Source organism: Saccopteryx bilineata, chromosome 2, assembly GCF_036850765.1.
Source record: "Saccopteryx bilineata isolate mSacBil1 chromosome 2, mSacBil1_pri_phased_curated, whole genome shotgun sequence".
Lineage (NCBI taxonomy): Eukaryota > Metazoa > Chordata > Mammalia > Chiroptera > Emballonuridae > Saccopteryx > Saccopteryx bilineata.
In genome coordinates this window covers 43,410,398-43,423,149 of record NC_089491.1, presented here as the reverse complement: position 1 = coordinate 43,423,149, position 12,752 = coordinate 43,410,398, and the positions used below count along the sequence as shown (strand labels likewise).

Sequence of the window (12,752 nt, the reverse complement as noted above, 5' to 3'; positions counted from 1 at the left end):
CATCCCATAGGTTTCTACGTGAGGCACCAGGAGGACAAGCTCCTTGGTGTTTTCTGGCTGTGGAGGAGGTCATACCTTCAGAGCAAGCTGGCCTGGCTCTGTGGTCCCTCCAGCCTCAGCAGATAAACTCTGAGCACAAAGAAGATGACAGAGGAGTCAACAAAGCACACAAATCGCAAGCTAGAAAGCAGATGGATGAGTGGTCACTGACTTTGAGGCCGAGCATGCTGGTTACCAAGTTGGCAATGGGGAAAGGCAAGGCAAACATGGTTTATATTGCCAAACTACTACCAGGCTCAGGAAGTGAGAGCACAGCCAGTGCCAAATACAGGAGATTTGGTTGAAAGTCTATCAAGAAGCAGTTAATCCCATTTATGTTTCATATATCCCCGGTGACTGCACCCCTCTCTTCTTAGCAAGTTTATTCTTGAAAGAGCATATAACAAAGGCCACGAGGATCTCCAGATAGAGTTGAGGCTGCGAGAACCATAAGTAAATGATGGATTTACATACTGAATATAGGTACTTCCAGCCTTCGTACTCTTTCAAGGAGGACACTGAAGGAACATTATTGGAATAAGTTGCCCAGTCCCTTCCCTATGGTGATTTAATGGTATTGCCATCAGGGAGTACCCAATAAGGAGACAGTAATATTTTTTTTACAGTGAAGCTAACAGTGAATAAATATGCAGAGCTTCTAATACCTCATTCTTATGGATGTGTGAATGGCACTGGATCACCAACTGTTTGAGAAAAATCTTATAAAAGACAGACAAAACGCAATCAGAGAGAAAGAAAAAGTTGTTAAACATTGATACGGAGAGAAAAAAATAAAAAAGAAATGATCAAGAATATCTCACAGAGGCCTGACCTGTGGTGGCGCAGTGGATAAAGCATCCACCTGGAATGCTGAGGTACCTGGTTTGAAACCCCAGGTTTGCCTGGTCAAGGCACATATGGGAGTTGATGCTTCCTGCTCCTCCCCATTCTCTCTTTCTCTTTCCTCTCTCTCTCTTTCTCTTCCCTCCTCTCTTTTTTTTTTCTCTCTCTCCAATAAAAATGAATAAATAAAATCTAAAAAAAATTAAAATGTTAAAAAAACTTAAAAATAAAAATATCTCACAGAGATCAGAGGAGACATTGTACCTATGAAAGAAAAACAAGGTGTATAAAAGTAAACCATTGAGGATCAGAAGAGGAGCCTTGGAAACTAAATATTGTATATGGCAGAGTAATGAAAAACTCAGAAGCAGGTTTGAAAAGTAAATCTGAGGAGATCTCCCTGTAAATAGAACATAGTCAGACAATATGGAACATGGGAAAGAAAGGAAGAAAGAATCTGATGGGCTACCTAGAAGGTTTAACATCCAAAGGAGATCTAAGTGAGAGAAAGCGTTGCATCATAGTTGAGTTGTCATCATTTTTTTTTTTTACATATCACAGTGTTGCCTATAATTAGTGCTGTCTAACTTTGATAAAATTTAACTATTACATATGATGATTTATCTATTTGTAGGATTTATATTTTTATAATAAACTTTATAGCTACTTCTAGGCAACCTAACTTCAGAGTATATGTAAGGGTAGGAAGACAGAGGTTGAGTGTGCTACAGGCATGTGGAGAGGGCTGGCCTTCTGTGTGAAAGTGAACCTTTCACAGTGAGAGGTCAGGAGATAACATTAACACAGAAAAATCAAGAACTAGCGATATAAGCATGTTATTTACTGATGGAGAGATCATTGCCCAAAAGAAAACTAGAAAGAGATGAAATGGGAGTCCCAGGGGAATAGGAAATAGTGCCACATGAGTGAGGTCAGACTATCATCACGGAGTAGATGGAATGTTTTTCATAATAAGTTTTGTAGAATTATAGACGCTTTAAACTATGTGACTATATATTTTGATTAAAAAAAATATATATAGTTTTAAAAAGTTACCTAGATCATACTGCTGACCTCAAGAAAATTTTTTCACTAAGTGAGCCTTTTTCTTATATCTTGCACTGACAACTTCTTAATAAGTTGGAAAGCTTAATTGGCATGGAATTTGTCACCAAATATCAGAACTAGAAGAAATTAGAGCTAGATCTTCTAAATGAACAGCTTACTTTGATAAGAATTAAAAGAAAACACGTGGAGAGAGGAAGTGACTCACACAAGGCCACACGATACCTGAGTCAGATTTAAGGTCTTTGGCTCCTGACTCCTGATTCAGTGCTCATTCCTGTTAATTGTACTGCCTCTTGATCACTCATATTCACTTCATTGTCATCTATAGCTCAGACGATTGGGGGCCTTTTAAAACCCCATGAAAGGTATAACATTGCTCTCTAGTAGACACTGACAGGAAGGAAGACTTCTAAAGAGGTCGGTCGCACCAGTCACTGACAGCCAGAGCTTTTTGGGAAGTCCTCTGCTAATGGTGGGAATACGATGAGACATATGCTGTATAAATCTTGTTTCAGTCTGGTTTCAGTAATAAAGAATAATGGCATTGTGATTAAGGACTGCATCATCGCATCATAAGGGAAGGGTTTATACACAGTATTGTGAAGCTGATGGGTCAGAGATGCTAGGTGGGTAGGTTAATTGCAATTTAACGGCTGTTGAAGACGGATTGCCTTTTCTGACCTCCGGGTTACTCCTGAGCTAGTCAAGTGGCATAGTTCCATGGGACACAGCTGTTGGGGTGAATGCAGTCCCAAGCAGAGTTTCTACCAAGCAAGGGACTAGCTTGACTGGCAGAACCTGGCATATTGTTACACTCTCTGAAAACCTGTCTTCATTTGAAAAATACTGTGATTCTTTTATGGTAAAAGCAACCAATAGGTGTGATAGTTTAATGAAGGGATGGCAGCATCAATAAAGGAAAGCTAGCTTTTGAAATATCAGTTATTAAAATGATGCTCTCCTAAAATATTGAAAAATGTTTATAAGGTTCAAAATTTCACCAGATAATAGGTACTTTCTGGAGCCCTGGTTGAGGAGCTCAGTTGGTTAGAGCATCATCCTGATGCAGTAAAGATGTGGGTGTGGTCCCTGGTCAGAGCGTACAGGAGTCAACCAATGAACACATAGATAAGTGGAACAACAAATTGTTGTTTCTCTCTCTCTTTCTCAAATCAATATATTAAAAAAATAAAATAAGCAAACAAATAAATACTTCCACAGGATTTTTTTTTCACAAAATAACTTTTCATTAAAATAAGGCTCCCTCTAACATTTTTCATCATATCAGAAATAGAATGACCAATTTACCTGTAATGCTTAACTATGACTTATATAGCTTTGGAACATTGTAATGCTGTTCTGGTTCAAGCTTCATGATTTTGGAAAATGCTTTAAAAGTACATTTTCTTACCATAATCTTATTTTCTTTTAAAATCTAGTTCTGATTTTGAAACTGAGACTTTAAAATCATAGTCAGACTCTGAAAATCTAAGTCTGGTAGTGGGTTAGATTTATGAGTTACTTAATGCAAAAAAATACATTTCTATGAAAAATGTAGATGCCTCTCACTCTTGTTCTTGACTAAGTCAGTAGAGGGAAGGAGGTGTGGAGCTAAGATGGTCCACAGATACAATGCCCGTTTATGTGCAAAAAATATAGTAACTGTAGGACTGAAAAAGAACTGGGAGACATGGTTCTAAAAACTACTATTTTTTAAAATAAAAAAGTTATTCTGCAATAGCTTTTTCAAGAAATGCATAAAATTTGTTTTCTGATCTTATTATCACAAACATTTTTGGTTCATGTTAAATTTGTGAAGTTTATCAACCAGTTCTTTTTCAGATCAACATAAATCAGTCTCAGAAAGTAATAATCATTAATTTTGAAATGCAAAGAGTTTTAAATTTATTGCTATTATTTCGATAATGCATTTATTTGTATATGTCTCCATTTACTTTTCGTTGTTGCACAGGTTTGCCGTCAGCAAATTTGGCCGCGCCTAACCTCACCGTGGAGGAAGGAAAGTCTATCACATTATCATGTATTGTTGAGGGTGATCCCGTTCCGAATTTGTACTGGGATGTCGGTAATCTGGTTTCCAAACATATGGTAAGGCTTGTCTTGGCTCTGTGTTCGTAGACAGATGAGAGCATCTCAGACTTGAGGTTGTATTAACCTAGTGACGATCATTTAATATTTTTAGGGCCACATATGGGGAATTTTTGCTGTATATTTACTATTTATTCCTAATGAACAAAGACTAATACAGGTTTGCATTTTAGTTATGTAAACCCAGTAGACTGGAGTGACTCTATGTCTCTAGTGAGCTTTTTGTGTCCTCGTGAACAAGGTGAGTGGCTCTGCTTTTGCCGTGGAGGAAATGGTAGGTAGGTGTTCAAGGATTAAGTCAATTTCACATGATAAGCCATTAAAATCTAGAGAAATAGAACAACTTTTGATGTATTCCTTTGCCTGTGCTCCATTAGGCTGGAAACTTTTTCTAATGTTATTGATTATTTTCTCTAGTTAGGGGGAAGAAACCCCAAATCTTGTCACTTTGGGATCAGTCCTAACAAAGATTATCTTTGTCTGTTAATTCATTTGTAGAATGAAACAAGCCACACACAGGGCTCCTTAAGGATAACTAACATTTCATCTGATGACAGTGGGAAGCAAATCTCTTGTGTGGCAGAAAATCTTGTAGGAGAAGATCAAGATTCTGTGAACCTCACTGTGCATTGTACGTAATCAGACCAGCATGTGTTTTTAATAGCAAACGGCCGTGGACACACCTACATTTGTCATTGGGGCACTCTGGGTGCTGCTTAAGTGTGTTAAAAAAAAGTGTATGCAGTGTTCTGTGCATACTTAATTAAGAAATGTTATCAGCCTCTTTCACTTGTTCTATTTCTGCTAATCTCTCTTGCTCACACGTTGCCTTTCCCTTAAGCTTCTTTTTCCATCTTAAGCTTGTCCTCTGTGCCTTCCCTCATCTTTATTTGATAGAACATATTCTGAGCTGGTTATCCTCCTCTTGTTCCTAAGTTCTAGTTTAAATTCTGATAAGCCAGTTTCTAAACTTTTTTTCTGTATAAAAGAAATATGCAACTTTAAAGTTCTGATACCTAAAGTATGGGGCTGGCTGTTCACAACACCTACTTGTACTGTTGATACAATAAAACCTCATTAGTTTGACGTCAAGTTTCCATCAGAAGGTTGGAGGAGTCCTACTTAAATCATTGAAAATCATTAACTGCAAAAATCTTTTATTATTATAACTGGTTTACATTTCAATTTAGACATTGATAATAAGAGGATATTAATGCTTCTTAAGCATAAGTGCATTATTTTCTAGTATTATAAACAATGTGACACACATCTTAACATTCCAGATTGTAACATTCAGTGTGAATATGTATTCAGTAAAAATCACATCCACTGCTCACATCATTGCAAATTCTGAGCTAGCATGGTATAAATTAATGAGGTTTTAACTCTGTTTGAATTAGGATTTGGATGAGAAAAGCACAAGTGTGCATGTGTGTATGCATGAATACATGCTACACACGTGTAGACACTGGTTAACATTCATTCATAGCAGACCGTCAGCATGTGATTGTTCTAGTGAATGACTGAAATCACCAGCCATAATTCTTTGTCCCTGGCACTACTACCACTATGCCCAATAGGTACCGGACTCATAATTTCTATCATTTTGTCCCCCCTGGAAGCCTGAAGTCAGTGTTATACCCAAATATATGCAACCAGCTTCCAACTTTATGTCCTTAAATCAACACCTCACCAAAAGCTCATTTGAATGCGGTGGGAGGAAGTGTGTCCTGGGCACGGGGACCTGGGCTGGTGGGAGGAAGGTAAGTATGGCTCCTGCCTCACTGTGTTCCTTGTGTTTGTAACACAGACCTACAAATAAGAACACACAGATTCAAAATGGTCTCCGTTTAGGTTGACATCCATGCGGCAGCCATGGTCTGAAGAATTATCCTTAGCTGCCATAATTTAGATAGAGTAAGAGGAATGCATGAAAGAGAATATTAACAACTAAGAGAACCTTTGCAGTGACCGCACTCAGAGTGCATTAGTTATCGGGCTATGACTTTCCCCCCTGGACGTGAGGAACGTTGACAACCAGGAAGCAGTGCACGAGGGGGCAGGACGTCTGCAGCAGGCAGCAGGAGACCTGGGTTCTTGTTTCAGAGCTGCCTTGCTCAGTGACCTTGACCAAGTTACTTAACCTCACTAGATTTGAGTTTCTTCATCTGGAAAATGATGCTAGTAGGTCTCAAAGGTGTTTTCCAGTCCTTAGTTGTACAATTATCAAAGTCAGGTTACACTAAAATAAACAATTATGATGGATTTTTAATACCTTCACATAAGAGAATTACTCTGTTTAAAGATGCTACTTGATAACTGTTTATTTCCCAAAGCATAAAGTGCTTTATATTTAATGTTAAAATGATGTCTAGTTAGGACTTCAGACATTGGAACGATCATTAACATGTGAAATACTAGCCCCCCCCCCGCCCCAACAGTATTATAATGAAATGTGATGCTTTTAAAGAGCATTTACTATTGACAATCAGTGAAATCAATCAGCATCGAAAGGAACATTTGCTGCATTGGTCACTTTCATCAGTTTTAGATAATTTATGTGAGTTTAGGGCTGCAGGCAAAATTTCCAACGTCATCTTCATCATTATTTGTAGTATTTAGTGAAGTACTATAAAAACAGTGGTCCTCTAGGTTTTGATAATGAATCCCTGTAATAACAAGGCGTATAAATCAAAGTCAACTTGAGTTCAACCTTTCCCTGTCAGAAATCTCTGGGATCTGTTTGGAGCTGGTTCCCACACTGAATAGTTGTGAAAACTGACTTTGATGCATGGGTCTTCAGCAGAGCAGAGAAAGGAGTCTTTCTGAAGCTCCCTGTAGGGAGTTAAGTCAGCCTTGATGATGACACAGAATACGGATGAAGTCCAGGGCTGAAGGTCATGTGTTTTCTTAAACCAAACAATGGTTGAATAAAATCCCCTGTCAATGACACAGAAATCTGGAGATGGGGAAAAGTTTGAGTGTTCTGATGCTATTAACTCTCTCTTTTTCAATTTAGTTGCTCCAACTATCACATTTCTCGAATCTCCAACCTCAGACCACCACTGGTGCATTCCATTCACTGTGAAAGGCAACCCCAAACCAGCGCTTCAGTGGTTCTATAACGGGGCGATTCTGAATGAGTCCAAATACATCTGTACTAAAATCCATGTTACCAATCACACGGAGTACCATGGCTGCCTCCAGCTGGATAATCCCACTCACATGAACAATGGAGACTACAAGTTAGTAGCCAAGAATGAGTATGGGAAGGATGAGAAACAGATTTCTGCTCACTTCATGGGCTGGCCTGGAATTGATGACGGTGAGTACCTGATGATTTTGCATCTTGAGAGAAAATAGGGTCTGCCACTTCACTGTGGACAAAATCACGTGTACAAGCCTCCCTCCCCCAATGACTTACAATATCATTATTTTCATTTGACCTTCCCAGTCTTGCTAATGGGTCTGTAGGTCAGCAGGGGCAATGTTGTCCCAGGCATCTTTATTCCGGGCTGCAGTGCAGGGTGAAGAAAGAGCAGCTACACAGGAGACCTGCTTCCTGGGGCAAGTATAGAGTACAGGAAGACAATTAGAGATATGCAAGGCTTCTTAAGGCCTTGGTTTGGGACTGGCATGTGATCTCTTCAGCCTGTGTGCCTTTGGTCAAAGTAGATGATAAGACCAAAGCCAAGTTCAGGGAGGGGCTGGGTCTTGTACTCCTTCCAAGGAGGTGATGGGGGGGGGGATGAATGCTTTTGAACAATGATCTGATATATACATATTATTTTTATCCCAAGTGTTGAATGAGATTTTATAACCACAATGGCAAAACTCAGGCAAAACCTTGAGCAGAAGAACTGTGTTTGGTTGGCTCCTGAACCATTTAAGATGTATTTTCTAGCCCCTTATCTGTTTGGAATTCAGAATCCTGCTTTCTCATGTGTGGATGAGAACCCAGTGCCCCGGCATGTTTTGCTTATCTGGGCTGACTGAGATGAGGCATCCTTTTTATCAGATCCTGAGTTGTTTTTCTAGGACTGGGAATACTTTCCATCTGACCAATGGTTGGGGCTGGGAAAAAGAGGACTGGCACCAGGGGTCCGTTCCGTGGCTAGCAGCCAGATTTTAGTGTGAGCCCAGTAACAGCAAGGTTGGTTGTCATGCCTTTACCTGCTTCAGATCCTGTTGTTCAGTGGTGTATTCTTACTTGCTTGGTCTTGTTGTCCAAAGACCTGTTGCCATTGCGGAGGCCGAGGCTTGTATTTGAGTATTGGGACCTGTACATCAATTGAATTCCTCACCATAATAGCGTTGAGTTAATCAAAGGCCACACAAAAATGGCTTGACAGAAGGAAAGGAACATAGAAACTTAGAGATCTATGAGTCAGGGGCTGCTTGGGAAGCGTAAACTCCTCTGGCTCACGGGGCAGCCTCCGGGAAAGAGGTGATACAGGTGAAGCCACCTTCACCAAACAGTAAGTGAGAATGTCATAATTCTTATTGCATAATAAGTGTTCTCGTGATCTTGGTGTTTATTAAACAGCTGTGTACATGCACAAGTTTCCTTAGAGTGTTCAAAGTGGGATTTGAATTCTCTAAGTTTGCTTTACAAACAGATTTTCAGGAGTGTAGAAATGAGCTGCTTGGATGCCTTGCACAGGCGCCCCTGGTAGTTGCCTTTCCCATTAATTCTGAAGTTTAGCTGTTTGGATCCACTTGCTGTCGTAAATCTCTAGTTTACTGCATGTTTCAGGTAACATGGCTTCATAGTTAAATTCAGAGCCTCTGCTTTGGGACAACATCTTTTCGTTTGTTTTTACATAAACTTTTGATTTGTGAGTAACTTTAGATTTACAGAAAAGTTGCAAAGACAGTAGAGAGAGTTCCCAGCGGCCCTGCACCCAGCATTTACTATTGTTGACATCTGACATCCACTGTGGTGCATCGGTCAAAACGGAGAAACCGACACGGGGCCATTACTGTTAACGAAACTTTAGACTTTATTTGAATTTTGCCAACTGCCTTTTGAAACCGTTGGAGATGAACTTGATGCAGGGTGAAGGTCAGGCATTTAAAAGTTTTAGAAATGGTCTGTGTGCTTTGATATATGCACAGTTCTGTTCGTGTAAAGCCAGTAGCTTCTATTTTAGGTAGGATTTTGATGGATTTTATTTTGAACATTTCTGTATGGTGCTAGTGTTTGGTAGAGCTTAGCTCCTCTTATCCATGTGGCCTTATTTTTTTTTTATCTTATTTCTGTTAGTTTTAACTTAGCTAGTGATAGGAAGGAATTGTTTTCTGGCATAAGAGTAACTTGGAGTCTCTCAAATATTCTCTTTAAATAAAGTAATCATTTGTTTATAAAAAATGAAAGCTAAGCTCAATTTTATAAAGGTGTAGGTGCCCTCTTTTCTTCTCTTCTTGCTTATTTATTAGCTTTTATTTATCAGGTTTTTTAAAAATACAAGTATATGCTTTTAGAAAAGACTGATTTGGTTTTTTTTTTTTTTTTTTTTTTTCTCTTTAAGTATTTACTCAAGGGCCAGCTATCAAGGAGTAATAAATGACAATGGACAGGAAAGAGACTTGGCCCCCAGGGAGAGGAGATATAAATGGCCCTCATGGGCCATAAACCAGTGTGACCAATTAGAGCTTGACCTCACTTGGCTTGTGTGATAGAATCTTTGTGGGCATTTATAAGATTTGTAGCCGAAGCATACAGATAATGGGCTTTCTTAGACTTGATTCCTTTCTCTCTCCTCCCCTTTTAAAACTAAAGGAAAATAAACAAATAGCAAATATAGTTATATCATTTCCTTGCTGGTCCAAAGGTACATTCCAAAAGTTAAGGACACCAGGTCAAGTTTGAGTTTATATTTGTTCAGCATTTCTACTGTCGTCATACAGTAATTGATGAAGTTTAGCTCATACAGATATTTCTGATAAAACGTTCCAGCTCTATTTTCTCCATTGTTTTGATGAGATTTTTTTTTTTTTTTTTAAACATCTCTTGCTTCTGGCTGACAAGGGAGCAGGAAGCCTGGGGTCCCCGGGGGGGCGGTTTGCATGGCCGCAGAGCTCCAACGAAAACAGCAGCTCTGCTGTCCTTCCAGGGTGTGTTCCTCATTCAGCCCGGAGCGGAGAGTTCCAGGGACGGTCACCTTGCTTAGCAGTTTATTCTCTGTTTGGAGTTAGAGAACAAAATGTGTCAAAGTAAATTAAAACAGAAATAAAAACAAAAACAAGAAGTCCCTGAAACAGACATGGGTTAGCATGGAATTGTGGACGGGCTGACTGGATGTAGTTCGAGTTCTGACGGCCTTTACTCTCGCAGGGCATGTAAATAAATACTCATGTGGAGGCAGCCTTCTGCTTTTCATTTGGAGAAAGGCTGAGACAGAGAGAGACCTCTAGCCAGCGTCAGCCAGGCCGCAAGGGTGCCATCCACAGGGTGTGAGGCAGGCAGTGAAGATCCCCATAGAATGTCTTTACAGAGTGCAGGGACCTTGCAGATTCCAACACTGAGCCAGCTGGAGTGCAGATGAGGAAGAACAGGTGTTATCATCAGGTCTTTAGGTGTCGGCAGGACCCCAGGTACGAGCTAGAGCCTTCCCATCTGTTAATCACTGGCGACCTGGCCGTTCACTGAGAAAAGGAGGAAAGACTTTTCCAAACTGCAGACTCTAGGTTGATCATTTCAATCCCATATAGAACTGAATTCATCAGCTCTGTTCAGTTTTGGGTTATGTTTAAAGCACAAAGCATAATCTTTGGCTTCAACATGAAATCTGGAAAGCCATAGTGTTTATCTTTGTTGCATACTGAGGAGCACAACTTGTGACAATCAGTCTAATTTCATTTCATTTTTGTTTTTCATTATTCCTTTAAAATCTACTCACTAGGAGCAAGCTTCTCTGGTCCCTGGAACAGTAGTAGCGCCTGGCTCCTTGTTGAACATTAGAATCAAGTGGGGAGTTTTATTTAATTATTATTTTATCTTATTTCATGTTTGATGCACATTCCTGGGGTCACCTCCGGTGATTCTGATTCACACTCTCAGAGGAGGCTTGGACCTCAGCATTTTGTGTTTTTAAGATCCGCAGTGACTGCAGTGTTCAGCAAGCATGAGAATCGGTGAGAATCACTGGTCCGGGTGAGAGCTCTGACCCAGGTGAGGTTTTCCTGCTCATTGTTGAGGAACAGACAATCCTTTGGTCATGTAAGGTTGCAGATAAAAATCTCAGTTGAGAAATAGCAAGTCCTGTCTGAGGTAGAAATCAAAACTCTGGACTTAGATTTAAGGGCCAGTATCCTCCTCGTTCCAGTTCAGGCTGGCTGCATGGGGTGGGGCTAGACATTGCCAGTGAAGTGTCAGCCCCTCTGCTGCCCAGAGGCAAGAGGACATGGGGAACAGATGGCAGGGAAGTGTGCTTGCTGATAGCTTTGTTTCTTGGCACCTGAATATCTCAGGGCTGATTCATGGACTTTTCTCCTGGAAACCTTTGTGGGTTCTTTAGAGATTTTTGCTCTCTGCAGTCCCCTCTTCTGCAGTTCCCACAATAGAAGCAAACCCATTTTTATTCCCACTGGTGGAAGCAACTCCTTCCTCAGCACCTGGAACACAGCTTTGCGTTGGGATCTGCTTCTCCGCGGGGTCCTGTTGTCAGCACCTAAGACACCTTTCACAGACTTGTCTTTCATGCTGCCTCTCTCTGGTCCATAAGAAGCCCTCATGAACCCTTGTCCTGACACCTCGGGTGTACAAGTCTAACCCAAGTGCCACCTGCATCCTGCCACCACAGGTTGCTTTAGCCTTCTCTAGCAGGAGTCAAGCACTCATCTTTGGAGCCTTTTGCCTGCAGGGAACAAGTTCAAGTTCTCAGAACGTTGCCGTGGAAACCCAGGGTGGAGTGGTGGCAAGGGCAGCGCTTCCCTCCAGAGGAGGTTCTTTTCTAAGTGTTTCCTCATTCTCTTCTCTCTGGAACCCCTGAACGCCCGGTGTGAACATGGGTTAGCGGTCGGCTGCTTCTTTTGTGGGTTCTTCAGTGCTTTGCTCTCAGAAGTGGACTCTGAGAGAATCCTTAATGAGGGAACCCATTCCTCACGTTTGTGTTTGTGTTTTTAGCCATTAGGGGGAAGCTTTCTGCCCAGAACTGTTTTTCTCTCAGCACCGGCCTTGTTCTCCCTTCTCTAGGAGATTGAGCCTCCCAGGGATGAGGAGCTCAGGACTGCCACCTCAGGCTTCTCCCTAAAGCTCCAAGTCTAGAAATACTAAGTCTAAGTTCAGTTCCCAGGGAGAGTGGGGAAATGTAAGCCCTCTCTGGCGTCTAAGCTCTTTCACTCTCTCCTCCCATTTGGAATGAGGTCACTGGGGACAAAAGACATCTGTCGCCCGTACCCTAAACATTCGGTGCAGGCACCGTCAGAGAGCGCCTGCCCCACTCAGTGTTTGATATCGAGCTATTTCCAGGTGTGCTTTATGTTTCAGTGTCAGTTGCTGTCCTTTATGCCCACTGGGGCCTTTTGCCTTTGGTCAGACCTCTCCCAGCATTAGAAACCAGAGCTTCTCAAACTTTAGTGAGCATACAGCACTCCTGGGGTTCTTTTTCAAATGGAGATTCTGACTCCAGGGTCTGGAGAAAGGCCTGACACTGTGCATTTCTAATTAGCTCCCAGATGACGCTGGACCA

General features: G+C 41.0%; 1 protein-coding gene across 9 annotated transcripts in view; it reads left to right on the top strand.

The window, feature by feature from the left end:
* The window catches only part of NTRK2 (neurotrophic receptor tyrosine kinase 2), a 363,188-nt gene that overhangs the window by 50,849 nt on the left and 299,587 nt on the right, over positions 1-12,752 (top strand). For all 9 annotated transcript variants that reach the window (XM_066256974.1, XM_066256972.1, XM_066256973.1 and 6 more), the window contains 3 exons: positions 3,923-4,059; positions 4,558-4,690; positions 7,079-7,384. In XM_066256974.1, the coding sequence (XP_066113071.1) occupies positions 3,923-4,059; positions 4,558-4,690; positions 7,079-7,384 (576 nt within the window). The remainder of the gene's footprint in view (positions 1-3,922; positions 4,060-4,557; positions 4,691-7,078; positions 7,385-12,752) is intronic.